Source organism: Electrona antarctica (assembly GCF_951216825.1).
Source record: "Electrona antarctica genome assembly, chromosome: 7".
Lineage (NCBI taxonomy): Eukaryota > Metazoa > Chordata > Actinopteri > Myctophiformes > Myctophidae > Electrona > Electrona antarctica.
Window position 1 is genome coordinate 20,789,059 of NC_136812.1, and position 23,481 is coordinate 20,812,539.

General features: G+C 42.2%; 1 protein-coding gene across 2 annotated transcripts in view; it reads right to left on the minus strand.

Moving 5' to 3' along the window:
• The window catches only part of xpr1a (xenotropic and polytropic retrovirus receptor 1a), a 98,790-nt gene that overhangs the window by 13,626 nt on the left and 61,683 nt on the right, over positions 1 to 23,481 (minus strand). For both annotated transcript variants that reach the window (XR_013790396.1, XM_079505813.1), the window contains exons 3-11: positions 17,527 to 17,628; positions 12,240 to 12,460; positions 11,866 to 12,015; positions 11,292 to 11,375; positions 10,522 to 10,603; positions 9,396 to 9,583; positions 8,238 to 8,417; positions 5,713 to 5,881; positions 1,799 to 1,993 (exon numbers count right to left, since the gene is read on the minus strand). Coding sequence is in view for 1 of the 2 variants with exons in the window: in XM_079505813.1 (XP_079361939.1) it covers positions 1,799 to 1,993; positions 5,713 to 5,881; positions 8,238 to 8,417; positions 9,396 to 9,583; positions 10,522 to 10,603; positions 11,292 to 11,375; positions 11,866 to 12,015; positions 12,240 to 12,460; positions 17,527 to 17,628 (1,371 nt within the window). In the remaining variant the exon portion in view is untranslated. The remainder of the gene's footprint in view (positions 1 to 1,798; positions 1,994 to 5,712; positions 5,882 to 8,237; positions 8,418 to 9,395; positions 9,584 to 10,521; positions 10,604 to 11,291; positions 11,376 to 11,865; positions 12,016 to 12,239; positions 12,461 to 17,526; positions 17,629 to 23,481) is intronic.

A 23,481-nucleotide genomic window follows, 5' to 3' on the forward strand; every position in this document is an offset into this window, starting at 1 on the left:
GTCTACGCTCTACCAGAGGAAATATGCTTTGGAGAGAGGATATGTGTTAATGGAAGCCTTTCCTAACAAGTGGGAATTATATAAAGCCTATAAATTATATCTGTCCGGTCCGCCTCTGTCTCTGCATTACTCTTCAACCTGTTGCCCTCTCTTGTATGTCTCTATTCTCTCTCAGGCTCACTGACTATATACAAATAGCAGCTCAGTGTTGAGCAGCTTTGGCAGCAGACCTATTGATATGAATGTGTATGGTTAAATTAAAGAAGTCAAGCTGCGGAATAACATTTAAAATCTTAAAAGGCCACTTACTGCATGTTGACGTTTGGTAACTGGCATTTGCCTGCAAATAAATATGCACAGTAACTTCCATCTGAGAGGCATTTATAAATTGGTGGGATAAAAGCTGTTTTGAAATGAAGAGCTATCTGTGAAACTATTAAATGAGATGAAGACGCGAAGGCTGTATGCTGAGGGAATGCCTTCACTGTGCCTGTGTCTTTGTACATGCACTCCTTTGTGATAAGACTTCTGAGTCTGAATAATATAAAACGAGGCTAAATGTGGAGCAGTCTGGGGGACTTACACCCTGTTTTTCCTCCGCTCTTACTTTTCTCTCTTCATACCATTTTCTCTTTACCACATCAGCGGTAGCAGGTTATGCCGTTAAAGACTATGGCAACTTAACCACAAAATGTTTTCTAAATGATTTCCAAAATAGCGATCTGAGCTTGTAGATTTTCAATTTTCGTAAAGGTTTCAAAAGACTTAAAAATGTATTTTTGATTTTGTTCTCACCTATAATGTCTAAAATCAGGACACCACACCAGTGTTAAAGTGGTTAATTATATATCTCTGATGTCGGGCAGAAACCAAACAATATAAACTTTTCAAGAAAAAAAAATACAATACTGCCTCATCAAAGTTGGTATGTTGAACTTAAACATTGTCAGATACTTCAACGTACCAAATACAGCTCAAGTGGAGTTAGGAAGTTTATGATCATTAATGTGGAGATGCTTTCTGTCTGACTCTTTCTTTCTTTCTTTCTAGTTGTGACAGACAATGGACTCAAGAATTTGCACTCAAGGTCACCTCTGCTTTCTGTAAACCAAGAACCTTCACATGTTGTTGAGTCTGTGCATTCTGTTTTGCTACCAAATAATGTCTTTGGTCAACAGTTGCAGAGCATGTATCAACAAGTTAACAACATGGGCCAAGTAAGTGGGCCACATCATGGCGGTTGCACTGTTTTCTCACAATTTAGTTTGCATGTGGTTAGACAACACAACTATCATCTTGTGAACACCATTCCAGCATGACTTAAATGGTAAATGGTGCATTTATATAGCACCTTTATCCAAGGCGCTTTACATAGATTGTGCATTACATTCACCCATTCACACACACATTCATACACCGATTGCGGCGGAAGCCATGCAAGGTTGCCCAAGGACACTTCGACATGTAGACAGGAGGAGCCGGGATTCGAACCGCCGACCAATGGATCATTGGACGACCTGCTCTACCTCCTGAGCCACAGTCGCCCCAAAATGACTTCTTAGTCTTACATAATGTATTCTTGTGCGATCTACACCAGGCATTCAACGCACCACAACGCATTGTGAGCTTGTAGATCAGATTTTCAAATAGCCAACGTACATTGGGTTAAAGTGGCCAAATGTATTTTTGATGCCATATTAACTAACATTGCTGGGGACAGAATGGAACGCCCTCAAGGACCCCTGGGGTCCCCGGACCCCACTATAGGAGAGCCACTGATCTACACGGTATGTCTTACCTTTGTGTGTACTGTAGAGCGCAGCGAAGGTCACAACAAAGAAGGTGGTGGAATATTTCCCAGCATTCACCAGGTGAGGGAAGGCCCTCTTGGTGTCGCGGTAACGTCTCAGGCATTGGACAAAGCGGAACCAGGCAGGTAGACACTGGATTACGGCACGCACTCCGTATGAGTAGCTGTGGCATACATGATGGTCTGGGGAAGAAAAACACTGTATGAGTAGCTGTGGCATACATGATGGTCTTGGGAAGAAAAACTAAAGTTATACAATGGAAGAACAAAAACAACAGGGTTTAACCCATTAAGAGGCCGATGTGTCAATATACCCCCAAAATGATTTCACTCTTAGAATGAATTTTATAATTGAGCATAGATATATGAAGCATAGTTTGGCATCAGGGCTCCGTCTCTATTAATTCCCTGTAGTATGAACATTGTAGTTAAGTTATACGCCAAATAGAATTGCAGGGACTGAATTAAGACAGGGGGTCTTAATTCAGTAATTCAGGGGGATCTAGAAACAGAGCCTACAGGTGGATTCTGGGGAGGCGGTGGGATTTGCAAGACTTCATGAGCAGCAGGTTAGCAAGCGAGGCAGGGAGGCAGCAGCAGCAGCAGCAGCACATCAGGACAGCAGGAGAGAAGCCAGGAATGAGCAGGTAGCAGAGAAGTTTAAGTAGCCGCTCTGATCAGGCAAAGAGTGGTAGGTCCGCTGCTTACAACAACCAAACATTTTCTTAAGTATCTTAATTTACTTTTCCCAAAATCACCTCCTAGCATTGCCCCGATTGGCTACCGCAGATCACGCGATTGTCACAGCTGTCAATCACCCCCCTTTTTTCTCCCCAGCCCAGTGGGTGCCTAGCATCACGTGACTTTAGTAAGGAAGTAGAAACAACAACAACAATATAGTTTAAGTCGGGGCAGTTATATCATATACTTGATACCAGTAGGACGCCCTGAGGGCACTGAAACAACAGGTCTGGGAATGCCCATATATCAATATCTATTTTTGTTTTGTTTTTATTGACGTTTTTAGGCCGGGTAGGGTGTAAAATGTGTGCTAATTACTAATTAGTAAGGCCACAGGCAGGGCCTCAGGCCAGCCCAGTTAGGGCCAGTTAGGGCCCAGGTAGCGTCTTAATTTCCGGACCTGTTGAGAACTCAACTGGCTGCCGGGCAAGGCTGCACTAATAACTTTGGGACGGCCCGTCTAGAGTTTGAATGGACAGGTATCAGTCAAAAGGGAGGCATCAAAGAGGAAGGATGGGTGGGGAGGATCAAACATATGGAATGTCAGAACAGATCAGCTCCATATATAGAGATCTAAGAGTTTGAGGTTTGAACTTTGAGGTCAGATGTAGAGTTGCTGGCCAATATTGATGACATCAGGGATCTCCATCCCTGGTGATGTCACGTGATGTCATGATGTCACCATATATGGTCATGACTGGGGTGCCTGGGGTGACGGACTAACTGACAGGAAATGCACGTTTTCATAGTAAATGCAACCTGCGGTCACAAATAATAATGTCGGCATTCGGTCATTTCGGGTCCTCAGGCTTTGTATGGGTACGGTCCTCATATTTATTATAATTCCCCGGTCCGTTCGGCACCTCTTGTGCTTTTCGGTTCGGAGCTATCATTCTAATAATGATAATAATGATAATATAATAATAATAATAATGATAATAGGTCCATACCAATTATTGAGTGGTGTAAACCACTCCTACAACTGGCTTTGTTAGTTTACGTGTCTGTCTGTCTGTCTGTTCGTACCAAAAAATGAGCATGGTTGCTATGGTCACCCAGTTCACACGGGTGTGATTTCATTACGTCAGACATTACGTCAGACCACAGCTGATCAGTCTATATAAGACATTACACCACTCAGTTCACACGGGTGTGATTATATTTAGTGTGTTGGATTTTCTATCAAGAACATTTCAAGCCTCTCCAAGTAGATTTTGTCCAAGTAAAACTGAACTGAAATTAACTGAATGCAGTGAAAAAAAGGGGGGAAAAGGCTGCATGTTTTGGACAATGTTCGGCAGTAATGTCAAGTATACCGTGAGTCACAGTCAACGGGTTAAATATGTCAGGTATGGTAATTTAAGCTCAGATAGATTTACATAACACTGCTGTTCCCAGAAGATAGACAAAATAAGTAAATAAAAAAAGAGGTAATTGAGGGTTGAGTATACCTAATGTTAATTCCTTCACCTTGTATTGCAATTCATGCTCTTCTGACTCTTTCCTCCTCCATTTTCAGCACTTTTTTTCATTACTTTCATCTCTCTTTATTTCTCCTTCTCTCTCCCTCCCTTTCTCTGGGGAGCTCATTGTTATGGGAGTCACACAGTGTGGTCATGCATCTGGGTTCCATTAGCTCTGTGTTTTAATTGCTTGCATGGAGGCCGAGGTGTAAATGTTGATTGGTTAAGATTCAGGTCATCCGTCCAGAACTATTAAAACCTCATTCACTTGACTCTTCCTTTCCGCGAAAAACTGAACTGTCTTTCTGTTTCTGGCACACTTAAAACTCTGTCGATTAAATCCCCATGATTAGTAGCGGATATTATTTTTCTTTTTCTTATTAAACGTGCATGGTTCCTTCCTTCCTTTCCTTATGTAAAGCGACTTTGGGTAGGCTACTTGAAAAAGCACTATATAAATTTGAGCTATTATTATTTGTTTGCGTGTGTTGTTATTTGTATTACGTACTAAAAACTATAAAAATGGGACCTATTGCCTCCCTGCTTGGTTGTGTTGTTAGGCTATATTACGTACTAAAAACTATTATTTATGTTGTTATATATTACATACAAAAAACTATTATATGTGTTAAAAAACTATTCTATGTGTTAGGCTATATTACATACTAAAAACATAAAAATGGGACCCAGTGCCTCCCTGCTTGGCACTCAGCATCAAGGGTTGGATTGGTGGTAAGTCCCTGTGACATACTAGCATCATGTCCAGGGGGTGTACTAAACAGGACATAGACTCTCTAGGCCAAATGGATCGGGAACTGTTGGTTCGCTAAAAACTAGGGGTGTAACGATATAGTAAGTGTATCGAAATATCGATTTTAATTAAAAAAAATCTAAGTATATCGATATGTAAACAGAAAGTATTGTATCGTATAGTTTGACTTTGTATCATATCGTTTTGCAATGGAAATAATCGGAATTGAATCATTTTGCAATGGAAGTACTTGTGCATTGCATTTAGCTATTTTAAAAAGAAAAAAGAAAAAGATGGGTTTAATTACTTTTCCATTCCATGTAGCTACAATTGGTCTATCAAATAAATGTGTGTATTCTCTGTGTTCATGTCAAGGCGTGGGTTTGTCCACATGTGTTCAAATACAATGTCCATCTATTTGCCAGAGAATCACTTCTACTTAATTAAACATTTCCCTTAAAAGACCTGCACTATCCAGAAGTTTCACACATATTTAATGTATTTGCAAAATAGTTACTGTATCGATTTCAAATCATTGAATCATATCGTAGCACCATAATGAACCAATATCGTCCATGTATCGTATCGTCAACCATGTTTCGTGATACATATCGTACAGCTGTTAAAATGCATCGACACCTCTACTATAAACAAATTCATATATTATATGTGTTAACATATAACATATGTGTTACGCATGTTTCGCGATAAATGCATTTTTACATATGTGATGTATTCCCATGCTTTTTGTTCTTGCTTATTGTAAGTCGCTCTGGATTAAGAGCGTCTGCTAAATGCCTAAATTGTAAATTGTAAATTGTTAACATAATCAATACTTTATTTTATGGACGGTATGCAATTATAATAACTGTCAGTATTTAGGATAATTTGGATGTTAAACGGTACAACATTCTGACTTCACAGGGTATTTATTCATTATATCTTACTGGTAAATGAAGGCAACAGGCCCATGCCGTTGCTCCACTGCAGTTCAAAGATGTAGAAGCAGATGAGGTACTCCAAGTCCATCAGAACAAACACCAGAGAGTTCAGCTGGTCAGCCAGCCAGAAGTCTGCAAACTCCACCCGGTGGAACGGTGCCGTGAACACACGGAACTGTGGAGGGGAGAAATAGGAGAGAAGGGACACTGAAAGTTAAGTTGGTTACAATTAGGCCTGTATTTTGGAGTAATATTCAGGCTCAAGATGCTAAGACATTTTTGTTTCATGAAAAGTGGTCAATAATCTGGTATGGAGCGAAAAACAAACAGACTCTGATGGAATGTACAAACATGTCAAGACTGTGGTGTACTCGTTTGTCTTATTATTATTATGTTTTGTCTGTAATGTAATGTTCGTATTGTGGTATCTGTTGTTTTTCTATGTTGTGTTTAAAACAAATAATAAATGGGTGGTTCTATATGCATTGTATTGCGATCGAAATTTCAGAGCCTCAATAAAAATATATAAAAAAAAGAATAATAATCTGGTATGGCAGCTGCAAGAAAGAGGAGTTGATCACCTTGTAAACAATCCCATGAGGTGATTTCAATTCCACTCAGGTCTATATGGTTTCAACAAGGCAGGTAGTGAATTAGGAGGCAGGAGATTAGTGTGTAATTGTCAGACTGCTTCAGAAGAACACGAAACAACCTCGCATAGAACTATAACACACAAAGCATAAGAGTCTCTAGACTACCTTATCGCCACACGACAGGACACCTTGCGGTGTGTGTGTGTGTGTGTGTGTGTGTGTGTGTGTGTGTGTGTGTGTGTGTGTGTGTGTGTGTGTGTGTGTGTGTGTGTGTGTGTGTGTGTGTGTGTGCCCGCGCGCGTTGCACATATGCTAATTGTCATTGCGTGTATCTGTCTCTAGTCATTGACTTGCAATTATCACAGATGTGCTTTGCAGGTTGCTTTGGCTCCTAGCTGTGAGCATGTTATTTGGGATTTGACTTTGGTTGGGGTTGTTTATTGATGGAGCTATGAAAAGTGATACTGTATATCCCTACTGTACCTTCCTCCTTTGATTTACCCCTTCAGGCCAAGTCTGACATTCAAAAACGGCTACATCCATTCGACTTCTATTTGCACACTGGCTGGCCTACTCCAAAACCCCCTACCAACCTATGTCATTGAGTATTGATTCTGTTTACATATATTAGCTCATTTCTTATTTCACTCTACGTGTCAATCAAAATTCGGTATTGATCGACCATTCATCCCTCTCATATCGATCATCTCAAGGCTATAAGCCTGCTGCTGCTGCATGGCAAGGTTTTCATTTCCACCGCAAACACTCTTCCACGTATGCCCTTTGATGAAATATTTATCCACCTGCTGCTGCTCCTGTTTGTTTAGGGGGTGAACTAGCATGTGTCGCTTTGGACATGCTTGAGAATTATGCAAGTGAACCTTACAAACACATTGTTTCTTCCTAAGCCCCATTAGAATGTCTGATGAAATAGCTCCCATCCCTTATCTATTGAGGCCGAACACAAAGAAGGGCAACGTACGAGACATCACAATGACTGAAAATCGTGAAAGACGTGTTTGCATAATATGGCCCTGCACGGATCAGTGTAGGCTCTTCTAGCATTTCTACTTTGCATTAATCAACATGGTGCCTGATTAGCAAAGCATGTCAGGAGTGGTGGGCCACAGAGTGAATGCCACTGAGGACTGATGGTAGATGTAAAAGAGAGTAGAGGGGGAGTGGGGCAGGGGAGGAGTGGGTTCTGCGGCTGGAGAATTAGAAAAGAGGAGGGGTATGAGCATAAGAAGAGAGGGAGCGGGAGAGAGGGAGGAGGAGGGGAGGAGGAGGAGGAGGAAGCTCGGGGCAGCAGCATACTGATAGATCCATGGCTGTAATGATTGCACAGTCACAGCCGCCACCTCCCCTGGGATTGGGCTGCATTCTATTATCTCTCACCCTTCTGCCCTCCAGCCCCCCTCCACCCCCCTATGCCTCAAACCGCACAGCTAGCGCGGCTTAGACAAAGAACAGAGTGCAACAGAGGAGGGTTTGTAAACATGTGAGCTGTCACAGATATAAGATATGGTATTCATGCAAAGGCATGAGACATTGACACATGCAGTACACGTGCATAAACACACACACACATGCATGTACACACAGACACACCCACACAAGTATTCAGAGCTTATACACTAAGTCAGCGCACAGGCGTGTTTGTATTTTCGGTTGCAGTCGAACTTCAGCCTAGAGGTCAGAAGCTCAATACAAACAATGAATCGCTGCTTGGCTGTCGCGGTCAGTTAATTTTGAGCCAATCAACATAGAGCTGAGGAGAAGCTAAAGAGTGGGGAGGCGGTATTTACTGAGACATTTTTAAAGGGGTTTTTATCATCCGGTCTAAAAACCACGGATCACACAGGCGATTTAGGAACACAGACCAGGCTTTCCTCCGAGGTGGAAAGTCTGGTGACATGAGACCAAGAGTAGACTGACCAGCAGTTTGAGCAGCCAGAAGCGGGACTTGTAGTAGCAGGTCTTTAAGGGGTTGATGAGGAAGAGGACCATGAAGCCATAGAGGATTAGAGGGTTGACCTGCATGGGAATGTAGGTGTACTCAGAGTAGAGGCAGGACAGGATGCTGATACACCACAGCACGCCCATGAAGCCAGCGATCTGCAGCACAAACATGGGGGAGAAGGAAGGGATATTTAGTTAGTTAGTTAGTTCAATCACAGTAACACAAAATTAGGTTAACTTTATAAAATAGTTCTGATTCACACATGCTTTTGTAAAACAAAAATTAGAAGACCGGGGACACTGGGCGCTGGGACGTGTACCTAGGTGGGGTTGGCGAAAGGGCCTTTCTGTGTGGAGTTTGCATGTTCTCCCTGTGTCCCCTAGGTATACTGTAGGTACCCTCACAAAAACATGCAGTAATCCTGGCCCGGGCCAGCCTAGCAGTCCAGGCACATAGGCTTGTAAGCCCGATCCCGACGACCTTTGCTGCGTGTCTTCCCCCCCATCTCTCTCCCCGTTTCCTGTCGACCTACTGTACATCTACAATTCCACACTGTATCAATAAAGGCAAAAAGCCCCAAAAACATGCAGTAATCCTGGTCTCTATACTGCCACCCCCTGGTTATCCGGCACGCCTGATGGAGCTATAATCCTACCGGGGGAACTCGCCCCTGTAAGGTGATAAGAAGACAGGTGATAAGAAGCGGCCTGCTCACTCCTCATGCATTGAAGGGAGCATGAGCTCAGTTTGGGACTCTCCAGGTTGGCAGAGGGAGAGTAGCCCCCAAGATTACATTTTAAGCAATTAGCACCGGGTGAAAAACTAAAAAAACTAAAACTAAAACAAACAAACAAAGGTAAAAAATGTTTTAACTAGTTTACATTATAGCTGTTGGATGAACACTGCATAACTATGATTTTGGGTGTATTCTTATTGGAGATTAAATATCGAATGGTTTGTTTTATTGACCTTCACGACCCTTCTGACTCTGTTATAGCTTTCAAAATGCAGCGTGGATGGTCAATTGGTCATTCAAAAAACGTATGCATTTCTAATTTCCATTCCAGATAAGTTGACGTTGTGGAGATGGAAGGTAAGGTACACTAACGACTGTGTTAAAGAGGTTCTCTTGCCTCAAACAGATGTTGATGTGACAGGTTGTTGCGGGGATTGATTTCAAAGATCAGGACGTGGTTGACGCCGGCCTGTCTCCAGCCATACGTGTTGATTCCCAACAGGAATAGGAACTGGATCAACAGGAAACCACCCCGGTAGATCCTCACCAGAGGCCAAATGTTCTCGTGACGGATCAACACGGCACCTAGTAGGATTGAAGGTGGCGTAGGCATCAAACATGAAAAAAGCAATTATTAAGCATATATTTATCTTCATCCTGAACCCCATATCTGCAACACACTCCCAGAAAACTGCAGGTCTACTGCCACTCTTAATTCTTTAAAAACTAAAGACCTTTCTGTTTACCGCTGCCTTTGATTGAGTTCCTTTTGTTTATCTCTTTTGTTTTCTCTTCTGCACCATAACTGTATGTGTTCATTTTTTATTATTTTGTTGCCATGCCAATTTTATAATTGTGCTTCCTTTGCTTGATGTTTTGTGTAAAGCACATTGATATGAATTGCCTTGTTGAAATGTGCTATATTACAAATAAAACTGCCTTGCCTTGTCTTGAACAAATCAACCAGCAACACATACTGTGTAGAAAATCTCATGACTGGTATGGTATTATCATTATGTTGCTGACTGCTAAACATAGGCGACGGAGAGGGGGGGGGGGGGCATGCCATGGTCTAGCACCGTTTCCATTTTGCTGCGCAATAGTCATTGTGTATTGGCTGCATGCCTGCATACGTGCAGTAACTGCATAGTCTCAACTCGATCAAGGTGTCAGATGGGTTAATGGGCCTAATACACAACAATGTACAAAAAATAAATGAACAATGTCCACACACTTTTTACGTCCTGATGGCGCCACTGCTGCTAACTAATAGCCGAAAATAGCTGATCTACAAGCTCACCACACGTCACAACGCAACCTGTTGTGAGCATGTAGATCGGCTATTTTCGGTGCACAACATGCTTCCATAGAAGACATACTGGCTTCTATGGAATCCAAACGGGCACAGCTGAAATCAGTCGTGGCGACCGAGAACGTTAATCCATGCATTATATCTACCAAATGTCCAGACGTACACAGGGCAATGTTTTAATGTCAATGTAAATATTCATTCTTATGACTACCAGTGAGGATGAAGGAGATGGCGAGGACGATGAAGACTCCACAGTAGAGACCAACACGGAACGTTGTCCAGGCCAGAGCAGGCTGCACAGGGCACAAAGGAATACAGAGAATACATTCAGGATTACCTCCAACTCCTGACACCTTAACTCTATACAGTATATCAGGAAAACACCTTTTACTTGTCACATTCAGTATATATATATTTATTCATGAATCAAACATACTGTTGATTTTGTATTTAGCATGCAAGTTAGCCTTTACAATTCCTCCGCAAAACTTAAGCTACGTAATAATAACACAGTTATTAGAAAACACACACAATTCGATACTTGTATATATACAAACTTTTCCTATAACCACGCCTGGGGAGGAAATGCACAGGTCAATATTTATCTTCCATAACTCCTGTAATTAATGCAGTAATACCAAACAATAATATTATATAGTATTCCCCCGTATCATACATTATAGTATATGATATGGGGGAAAGGAAGACCCGCCGTCTATTTTCAGAGGGATATCCTGTCAGTCCACCATGGATGGAGAGCCACTTAAAAAATCAATACTAAAGGGTAGAGTGTTCTCTCTGTAACCATACCACCCCTACCCCACCCAGCCCTGCATCTATAGAGTCGGATGGTTAGGGCCATCCCCATGGAATCATCTCTTCTGGAGCTGTTTAATAGATCAGTAATATGGAATGAAATAATAAGCTGCATGGGAGTGAGGTGAGGCGTAATGAAGGAGTTTGATGAGCAGTATATGTGACCTGTGCTGCCCCCAGTGGAGGCACTCTCAGCCTCTTCATGGCCTTCTGACGGTCGCCTCCCTCCAGCTCTGTGGTCACCAGGGCCTAGGGAAAACACACACACACGCATACACACGCATACACACGCATACACACGGATACACACGCACATGCACGTGCACACACACAAATGCAAACATTAAATTCACTGGTCAGAGCACACAATAACAATAACCAATCACACCGGTACACACACACGCACGCACGCACGCACGCACGCACGCACGCACAATTTCACACTAGGAATGTCTCAACAGTAGCACTGCTTTGATGTCTAAAGTTAGACTAATCCACGTGTGAGTACCAATGCGTCTGTCAAAGCCAGTGTCCTGTGTCACACACACACACACACACACACACACAACACTGATGGGAACCACTGATGTAGAGTGTGTGTATGAGTGAGGCTGTGTGTGTGTGTGTGTGTGTGTGTGTGTGTGTGTGTGTGTGTGTGTGTGTGTGTGTGTGTGTGTGTGTGTGTGTGTGTGTGTGTGTGTGTGTGTGTGTGTGTGTGTGTGTGTGTGTGTGTGTGCACCTCCGTCTCAGAGATGAGCTGGGTGATCTTCTTGCAGGTGTAGAACGGGGCCACCTCCACCTGACCAACGCGCCAGTCGGCCCCGCGGTCGGTGTCCAGCACCTTGTCATGCTTCTTCAGAATCTTACGGAAGCCAGTGAAGTTCAGATTCTGTCAAACACAAAACAACAAATACATTTAGCGAGACAGACAGTTTGGAATGACTCTGAAAATAAGATATTTGCTAAAATGAATGCCTTACATACTGCAATGAACCTATAGATAAGTGTTAACATATTCCTCAATGAACCTCCGCAGATTAATCTGAAGATCCTTGGACACGAACTTGAACTTGTTTGTGCATGCGAATGTGTTCTTGTGCCATGCGCTTTGACCTGGTAGTTCTGGAGCAGGATGAGGCTGAGGTAGAACTCGCTGAAGGCTAGCTGCAGGTCCTTGATGTTGCGATGTTTGCAGCGCTCCTCCTGTGACCGGTGGAATGCCGTCTTGCGTTTCCGCATGCCAAGCGGAGCGTTGCTCTCCCGCTGGGCGTCCAGAGAGGACTGCAGCTCATTCTGCAGAGTAGCGGAACGTCTCTGGGCTTCGGCAAGCTTTTCTACAGGTAGAAAGATGTGAGAAAAGACACAAGCATGAGTTTGTGGTTTTGCTCCTTTATCCTCAACTGCTATATTCATTACTATCCTCTCCTCTCCTGTATTGCATTCCAGTTGAATGAAGGAGAGTATTAGGTTTGCATATTTGTAAACTGGTGAGAAGCCATAATGTGGGTCACAGATGGGTCAATATACCCAGAGAGAGTGAGAGAGAGAGAATCGGAGAGGCCCTGAACATTAGCCCGCATTCCATTATTCACCATTCTCTGCATGCTGCATTGCTGCCTCACCCCCATACAGTTCACAGCCAGGCATTCTAGGCAACTTTCTGTACTCTTGTTTCTCCTCTCAACATTCAAGTTGCTTGACTTTTCTTTAAACAATGACAACACAGTTGTCATTCACAGTCTCCCAGCCATGGCTTCTTTCAGCCCTGGACCCTGGTGCGCCTCCTGTCCTCTCCAGCCTGTGGTCTCTCACCCTTCCTGTCTGTCCCTCGTACCTCCCATTCATAAATCACACTTCTGTGAAAACATGAGTTGGTTATGTTTCAACTGATGGTTTAAAACCTGGACTATCAGTGCCGGCAGAAGGCCCAGACATGATGATTTTCATGCTTTGTTGCTTTGACACATGACACACACAACGCACACACGCACACGCACACGCACACACACACACACACACACACACACACACACACACACACACACACACACACACACACACACACACACACACGATTTCACACTAGGAATGTCACAATAGCACTCCTTTGATGTCTAAAGTTAGACTAATCCACGTGTGAGTGCCAAATTTGCCAATGTCGTTGGTCACAGCCAGACTCATCCAGTGTGTGTGCGCGTGTGTGTGTGTGTGTGTGTGTGTGTGTGTGTGTGTGTGTGTGTGTGTGTGTGTGTGTGTGTGTGTGTGTGTGCGTGCGTGCGTGTGTGTGTGTGTGTGTGTGTGTGTGTGCATGTGTTTGGTGTTTAACATTGCTCGGATGGACATGTGACAGCAGCGAAAGGAGGTGTGAGAAAGTCAAGCAGAGGACCGTGTGCCAACGGAGTGGTTTATTACGATGGCAGTGAAAAGATTTTGGCCTTAGTATTGAGGGACTGAAAAGACCACAGTGATCCATCACATGGAGCATGGTTTGATCCATCTGGCTCCAGCCGACACCTGTTTGAACGAGTGATCCAAATTCCTTACCTGAAGGGGCTTCAAGGATGTTGACAGTGGTGTGACTGTGGTGTGACAGTGCAGAAAATAAATTATAAAAAAGGCTAAAACGAAAATCAACAGTTTTACGCACTTTATACATTGACTAAGTACTCCCTGCTCTTAAAACTCAGTCAAATAAATCGCCAAAAACGGGCGAGGAGGATTGTTGCAGGATTCTGCTGAAGGTTTCGTTTTCCTGAGTGATGGCATCAAGTTGTACAGTAGCTGTCAAAATGTCCTGCAATAGCTGTCAAATAGCTGTCAAATCATGCAACGTGTGGGTGTCACACGTTTGTGGGAGCTAACGTGAATAGAATAAGCTAAGAAATCAATAAGACCATGTATTAGTCAAGCCAGGGAAACAGGCCTACAATAGTAAATGAAAGTATACAGAAAGTATATAATATTAATTGATTATTCATTTTATTTGGCACATTGTCTTGATCATTTACCAAAGAGTAAATCATTTTTTTTTTAATACAGTTTTTATTAGGCATTTTGTATATGACATAACTTCAGAATATCATTGACAGATAATGAGTAATTAAGTGATGTAAAATGAAAAAAATAATAGTGACAGGTAGTGTAAATGTTCCAAATACAATACACAATAAAAAAAGGTATATAAATGTGATAAACAAGAAAAAACAAAAAACAGTTAAACAGTGACAAATGTTAACAGACAAACAAAACAAAGACAACAGGACAGATACTCTTGCTCTCAAACTTTCCCAACAAGTTGTTGTAAATCAACTGAATTACAGACATTTTTCTTTAAAAAAAAAAAAAAAAAAGTAAAGATTATGTTATCTATTGTGTAGGAGGGGTTAGCGTGCACCTATTGAAATAGTGAAGGGTTGCCAAGTCTGGTAAAATCGCAAATAGTGCATAACATCTTTCATAAGTGTAGTGTGAGTCAGAACCTGTGCTTGCTTCCAATTCAACAGTATCAGTCTGCGAGCCAGTAGAGTCACACATTTTACCATGTTATATTGGAAAGTAGACAGTTTCACCCCGGGCCTTTTGACTCCTAGAACTGCTGTCAGTGGATCCGTGTCAAAAGGTTTTCCAACAATGTCTGACAGTGATTTAAATATACTTTGCCAATATGATTGACTAACTAGGTTAGTTTAGTGCAGTAACAGAACATATGGGCTAGAGTGGCCGGCAACTGGCCACATCTGTCGCAGGCTGGATTCACATTTGGATACATTCTGTTGAGTTTTTCCTTTGACAAATGTAACCTGTGTAATACTTTAAATTGTAGAAGACCATGCCTGGCGCATACTGAAGAAGAGTGCACTAATTGTTTAGATGTAGACCATTGCTCGTCAGTGAAACAACAGGGAAAAGTACTTTTGTCAACCAGAAAAAAAAACTTTCATCAAAAGCTTTCCTGACTCAGAAAGAGAGCATCACTCATCAGGAGCTTATTTCCAGAGCACTGATGTACTGATTCGCAATGACCTCAGGAGGTCAAAGACCTCTTTCAAGTGAGAGACAGAGAGTAGGAGAGCCAGTGCTACATAGAGCTTTATATACATGAAGTGAGAGACAGAGAGTAGGAGAGCCAGTGCTGCATAGAGCTTTATATACATGAAGTGAGAGACAGAGAGTAGGAGAGCCAGTGATAGACAGAGAGTAGGAGAGCCAGTGCTGCATAGAGCTTTATATACATGGAGTCTCTTATGTATCTCCATCTTTCTCTGTCACTCTCTGGTTTACTCGCATTCGCTTTCAGGCCAAGTATTTATTATTTTCTTACAACACGCATTTGGCTCGTACACTATTTTAGCTATTTCTGAAAATGTATTTTCTTTTTTGCCTAATGACAGCCAAAATAGAATTGAACGTTATTAACTGTTGCAGCTTATTCATTGTAATTCATAAACTCTTAAACCTACTACAGTATTTTACTAGCCCATTGAAAATGTATTGCAGGGGAAGGGTAGGACTTTCAAATGCCACAGTAACAGATACAGATATTTTGTGAGTAGTACTCACTGATTAGTGTTTACCTATATTTTGACTAAATAGATTGAGATCATTTGCTAATTCTGCTTTTAGAATACAAGGGTAGAGAGAAATTATGACGTTTTGATACATAATATCAGCCTCACACCTCACACCCTATTGAGGAAGTTTCTGACAAATATTAAAATATGCCTATAGAGTGTCAGCATTACACAGCATTACACAGTCAAATCTGGAGTGTTACAGAGTGTAACTTTGAAACCCATGCTAGTTCGTTCTTTGTTATGCAATTCTGTATTCTATTCCTTTCTCTCCCTTATCCTGTTTCCTCTAATCACTTTGCAGGACTAGGGAAGATAATGGAAGGTCCGTTTGCCAGGCCCAGGAGGATGTTGGCTTGAATCCCAGAATGTAACAGCCTTTCAAAATAAATAAATAACATAAAGCCATCCAACCTGGCCTATAGCCTATAGGTAATGGATATCAAGCCTCCGGCCTTTAATCAGATGAGACAAGCACTGGAAGATTTGTCATTAGAGGAGGAAAAACACAAAGTTCTACAGCATCTCCAAACATCAAACTAGGTCTACTTTGATTTCTGCTCCAGTGAATTTTACAGTCATATTCATCTTTCAGACTCTAAACGTCTGTGTTCATTATGAGCAGATTGGGAAATGATGAATCAGAATGTCCCAGGCCAGCTACAAGGAGGCCTTGGACCGTAATTGGGCCGTGGACCACACAGAGACACTGTATTTCCACACAAGAGAATCTAGGGGAAGCACTATTTAAGTTCAAGCCAAACAGGGACTTCAATATATGGACTCTCCATCTCATATTACATGACATACATACTCCCTCTCACCCTAAAATACACATAGGCAGGGCATGCTCAGCTAAATATGACAGTCACTGCAAACGCTCAATCAATGGACCAAGACTAGACACAATGTCATTTGGCTCGGAACTCGGCTAACTCATACTAGCCAGTAGCCGCTGAAATAGCCTACCTATAGTGGACAGGTGGTGAACATTAGCACTTGTGCTAACAGTCTAACACACTGTAAGCAATGCATCTACTAATTGTACAATTGTGCAATGAGCAATGTGATGTCCATATAATCTTTTTTTTTAAATAACTCTTTGACAGCCCCATCTAGTGGTTGGCGCAGAATGTCACCATGGACCACCATAGAGCGAAGCAGTCCCGCCCCCTACCATGGACCAGGAAATGATTCTCCGTTCATTTTCCTCATAGACATTTCAGAAAGTATTTATTTAAAGACGTTTACGCCGCGGACAAAGCCAACTCGAGTCGTGACAAATCATGACAACAAACACAATTTTTTGGGCCGAACAAATAATTAGAAAGAAGAAAAAAACGGCAGGTTACAACACTTTTTTTGTTGTTTTTCTTCTTTGTAATTATTTGTTTGGTCCAAAATATTGTTTGTGTTGTCATGAGTTGTCACGACTCGAGTTGGCTTTGTCCGCGGCGTAACCGTCTTTAAATAAATACTTTTTGAAATGTCTATGGGAAAAATGCATTGGGATTCATTTCCTGGTCCATGGTAGGGGGCGGGACTGCGACGCTCTATAGCCGTAAATTTGTCTATCATTTCCAGGGCACTCCCTCGCTAGGCAGTTTCGTTTTCATCGGAAGCGCTAAAAAATATATATATAATTCGTTTTTTTTATTTCCAATAATGTGGATGAATCACATGATCAATTCAAGACTTGTGAAATCGTGCCCTTGTATGATTTGAAAAAGATATACTGTCTGTCTACGATATATTAGATGTAAAATTTCCACATACACTGTACAACGTGATCAATCATCAACTGAAATGCAACTGGGGAATACACATACCTGAATAGAATGTGTTGATTTTCAAAAGCTCCTTCTCACAAGTCTGGAAAAACTTTTCCTCAAACTTGGCGTAGTATCTCTTGACTGTGTCTTCATCTGCGACTGAAGAAAGAGAAAGAATAGAAACACACATAAATTAGACACATTGTCAAATTGCAGTAGTTCAGTAATTAAATAAAGGTTTAAAGCCAAAAAGATCCCTTAACAAGAGAAGAGCTGGGTGATGGTGTGAAGGTTTTCTTTTTAACTATTTAACCATGTAAGTGTTTTTCCAGTGCACTTTATTCATAATTAATATTCATACAAATAAATAAAACATTCGCACCTGGTATAGTAGCTGCCCCATACCAACAAAGGCAAATCACATGAACCATGTTAAACCCTACTGTATTGACCGGGGTCCCCCAAGAGCTCTATATACCGGTATAGGCCTGCTTTCCTTCGACACTCACAAATAGCCGAGCCAAGCACACAACGTGCATTGTGTTGTGTTGTGAGCTTATAGACATGCTATTTTCTGAAAATGTTCGCCTATTATGACATTCCCAGAATAGAGATGCTAGGGTTCATGTGGTTGAATGTGCTTTGTTGTTACATTTTAGGGATAAGCATTTAAGGCAAAATAGGATTTAAAAAAAACATGTTGACCAGTGACAAACAATGACCATAAAACAGCGCAGACTTCAGCTAAGAGAAAAACACAGTTATACTGTATGATTGGATCTACAGCCTCCTTCCTGCCTTCTCCCCTCTTACAGAACCCTGTATGCCTTCAATCAGGAGCGTCCAATTCAATCAGCATTGATACTCTGTCTCAAACAATCCTCTCTCCTTCAGCACCGGTTATCTGATACCTGACTGAGATTAAAACAGTCACCGGTTATCTGATACCTGACTGAGATTAAAACAGTCACCGGTTATCTGATACCTGACTGAGATTAAAACAGTGTTTCTAGTTGCCGACCCACACGTGCTGGCATGTATGCATGCATGCACAAACATACTACGTAGAACATCTCGCTCTGCCTCTTTCTCTCAACGTTCACAAAAATGTTGTGAGCTTGTAGATCGTCTATTTTCGCTGGAAGACACCATCATAGGTAAAATAGTATAAAATGAGGTTAACCCATTTAGGCCTGACCTCCAGTTTTCTGAAATAAATATTTTCACAATTTTTCAAAAATAGCAGACCTACAAGCTCGTAGCGCGCCACTCGGTGGCGCGCTATGAGCTTGTAGATCTGCTATTTTTCAATAGCTAAATTACATAATGTTTAAAACACCAAAAGGGGTTCCCGCCCAAAATGGGCAATAATACGCCTGATTAGCCTGAGGTAGTCAGTAACAAAGTGTAGCTTAATGTCACTTAATACAATACAATATTTTCAAGAGAAAAAACATTTGATATTTTCATGTCAGATTTGCAGTGTCACTGCTATCTAAATGCCAACGCATGACCCTCGTTCAACCCAGCCAAACCAAACCACGCATGGCTAAATGAAAAACGGATGGGTTCAGCAGCAGTGAAGGGCGATGATGGGAAAGTTAGCCATAAAAAAGCTGCTTGTCTGAGCCAAGGCCGAGGGTGATATTGCAGTGAAAACATTAGCTATGGTATAACGTGAGCTCTCCATGCAGGCAGCAACCTTTAGATGGAGAGGCATTCAATTCCACAGTAATAACAAAGAGATGCCCAAGGCTGAAAGCTGTCAATATTCATGGTCGGGTCTGTTCACACACACATGCAAGCAAGTGTTCATGTGCACAGGCACGCTAGCACGCACACACACACATGCAGACACGCACGCGTGGGTCGTGCGCACGCGCACGCACACACACAAACACACACACACACACACACACACACACACACACACACACACACACACACACACACACACACACACACACACACACACACACACACACACACACACACACACACACACACACACACACACACACACACACACACACCTGCTTCAGCTGCTCATTACAGCTGATGACAATGTGAAGTGGAGCAATCATGGTACAAATAAATGAGAAACAGCACCCATACCCTTTTATCAGTGTGATCAATGTGATGTTTAATTAAACCACCTAATGGTTAAAAAAAATCAACTTCAAACCTGATGTGTATATCGGCGAGGGTGTGTTTGTGCCGAGTGGGAATTCAGTTGGACAAAGTGGTTAGCCAGAACCAAAAATCCAAGGAACTCTTTATATTTCTGTCTTTCTGTCTATGTATGAGATCCATGATGTCGTCAGTATGTTGTCATAGTACTGGCCTCCAAATACTATGATAATCCGAGTCTGAGAATGTGTACAATGGGTCTGCTCTCCCTATGGGCATCGTTCCCTATGGGCATCGTTCCCTATGGGCATCGATCCCGACAGACAACGTACCAATGTGCACTGGCCTAAAGTATATAATATGTATGTATATCGCTGTTGTCGGACTCCATATTCTTCATATTATATATAACTTTTCGTGTTTTTTTGTGTAAATTAATACCCTACTTGATCATACGGTACCACAGCATCACACAAAAGCATCAAAAGCAGCAGATGTGAAAGCTTGAACAACAGGAGCCAGTTGCACCACCTCACACTAAGTTCAAACTTAGAGACTAGTTATAGCTTAACACTTTTTTTTACCGGGAATGTTTCATAGTGAAGGCGCTAGAGTGCCACGCAGATGAGGCCGAATGTTTCATAGTGAAGGCGCTAGAGTGCCACGCAGATGAGGCCCATTTCCCCCCGAAAAGCCCTGCCTTCTGTTACCCCCCAAAACCGGGAGGCATAAGTCCCTTATAGTACCTCATGTTACCTCGTCTTATGTCTCTCTAGAAGCGTTAATATTCCAAACGAGGTGTTTGCTGAAGTCAGAACAGAACAGTACGGACCCCACCCAAATAAAAATGTTTGAATCCACCTTTTATACCAATCTTAATTACTTTACTTTACTTACTTTACTTGTCAAACAAAAGTGTAATGTGCACTGCTAGCATGTCCGGGAGAAGGACTGGAATAAACAGGAAAAGAATGGAGCGGGAGGAAGAACAGTGAAGCTAAGAGAGAAGACACACTAATGAGTTCAAGGTAAAGTGTCTTTTGGAAGAGAATCAACTGTAAAAAAGAGTGAGATGACAGACAGAGTTGGAAAAGGAAGATTTAAGGAAGCAGCTAGCATTCCCCTCCTCTCTCTGAGCATTTCTGCTTCATTTATACTCTGTCGTACAAATAGCAAGCTCACAATGCATCGCAATCAGGCTTATTGCTTCAGTGCAAAATTCAGCTGCAGCCGACAACCACTGACCCGTCCAAGATTCATCCATCTAGACATCTGCTGGCTGACCGGATGACTGACTGAATGGCTGACCCATGCAGATGGATGAGTGACTGGTTGTGTGGATGGAGATACATGGGCGTGCTCGACTTGCTGACTGGCTATACTGTAGCAGCCTCAATCATTTACTGATTGCCTGGCTAGTAGCCACTGTTCAATGGAAGAATGGCTAACAGGGCTAATGGAGTCGGGCATCCAGGCAAGTACCTAATTGAATTGTACTGTATTTAAATCAATTTTACATAATACATGATCATGTTATAAAAAGGGTGGTGGACCACACACAAAACAGAGAGGTGTGAAAGGAAGAGTGCTACAGATTGAGTATGACATGAAAGGTGAAGTGTAGAAGAAGTTATAGACTGACTTCCGCAATCACTTTCATCTCTCTCCTTGTTGGTGTAGTGCAGTGCTGAAGACCGCAGAGATAGTGTGCACCTGTGTTTGTCTTTTCCCGAGTGTTTGAAGTCTTTGAACACACGTCCATGTGTAAGATGTGTGAAAATAAAGATCTGAGTCAAAGCGTTTTCATTTTGAACCCATACATGCGTCAGGGAGTCACTGAGAGTTCACGTCCATGCGTTCTTTGATCTAAAACACTTTTGTTGTCATCATTGCTACTCACAACATAACACAACACAGCATAACTTCAACCCTCATTGATGGTACTCAACATGGTTAGCATTTCATTGTTACACCTCTTCAGTCTCTCCTTCCTATACAGAAGACCAGAGCTTAATTGCATTCAAATTGAATAATATACAAGGATAGTGAACAAGGCAGCCTAGAGGTATGCATAGTTGAGTCGTGTTTTAGCAGTCGCTGTTGGACTAATTAGTAGATAGATACATGCAAACAAGCCTCATTACAGTTTTGTGCTTGCCTTGCATGGCTGTGACAGCTCAAAAAAACTATAAAGCTGTCTGAAATCATAACATCATTATTGTACTGAACCAAGGTGTCTTGGGTATGTGTACAGTAAACCTCAATTTCTCTCAGAAACACAGTTTGGCTCCTCATTATAACAGGTTTGGCTGAAAAGGGGTAGACAGCTCACTGTGTCCAAAGCATAGGAATGTGGAGGTATATGAAACCCGGAACATCAAGGGAAATGACAGCTTGAGCACTAAACACAGCAATGTGCAAAACCAAACCCAAGAACTCTATACGAGAAGTACAAATATGAAGTGCCATATTTCCTTTGATTCCTGATTATTTTCTTTGATTCCTGATTCAATTTTCCAGCCTCCCAGATAGCCTAGACTAGGCCCTCAGAGAGTTCTCTGTTGTCCTCAGTCATGAGGCCCCTTGCATGTCTCTTAACCAACTTACAGACCCTCAGAGACAGCAGGAAGACCCACAGAACCACAACAAAACCTTTCCTGCAGCGCTGCCTGCCTGACATTTGTTTCATGGGAGGTTTGTGTGTGTGTGTGTGTGTGTGTGTGTGTGTGTGTGTGTGTGTGTGTGTGTGTGTGTGTGTGTGTGTGTGTGTGTGTGTGTGTGTGTGTGTGTGTGTGTGTGTGTGTGTGTGTGTGTGTGTGTGTGTGTGGTACAGCATTTCAACTTTATAAATGTAAACTATTCACAAAACTCTTATCTCTTTCCGTAGTAGGAACCACGGACCACCATTTGGTGAGATTTAGCCTCTCAGACCAAAAACTTAGAATATTTTGTCATATTTTGTCAATGACATATTCCACAATTCCATGATGTATTGATGTGGTACCATAAGGAGAGATTATAGTAAAATACGCACATCACTTCGTGGAGATGCTGGGTTCAAAAAGTGACATAGGAAAATAGAAGGGAACCCGCACACTCATATGCTCCAAAAGGTATATTTACTGGACAATAAATATACCTTTTGGAGCATATGAGTGTGCGGGTTCCCTTCTCTTTACCATAAGGAGAGATAACAGGGAAAACATTGATCAAAATAACAATTCTTGGCCCGGGCCGGCCTAGCGGTCCGGGCACCTAGGCTGGTAATCCAGCCTGACAGCGTGTCGCAGGTTCGAGTCACGAGTCCCGATGACCTTTGTTGCGTGTCTTCCCCCCATCTCTCTCCCCGTTTCCTGTCAACCTACTGTACACCAGGCAAAAAGCCCCCAAAATATCATTAACAAAATAATAACAATTCTTTTAAAATTAAGTAATGCAGTTGTTGGTGTAGTGCAGTGCTGAAGACAGCAGAGATAGTGTGCACCTGTGTTTGTCTTTTCCCGAGTGTTTGAAGTCTTTGAACACACGTCCATGTGTAAGATGTGTGAAAATAAAGATCTGAGTCAAAGCGTTTTCATTTTGAACCCATACATGCGTCAGGGAGTCACTGAGAGTTTACGTCCATGCGTTCTTTGTCACTGTTGAGAGCGTAAAATGAAACCAAATGGACCCGTAAGGGTCTATAAGGGTCCATTTGGTTACCACCTGAAACCCCCTCAAGGACCACTGGTTGAAAACCACTGACCTAGACATTTCAGCCAGAAATGCCTGCCTGCATATCCATCTGTGCGTGATATCTGCAATTCTCAGTTCTAGAGTCTCTTACTATGTTTCAGGCAACATAACGCCCCTTTCTCTATACAGCTGCACAAAAATCAATAC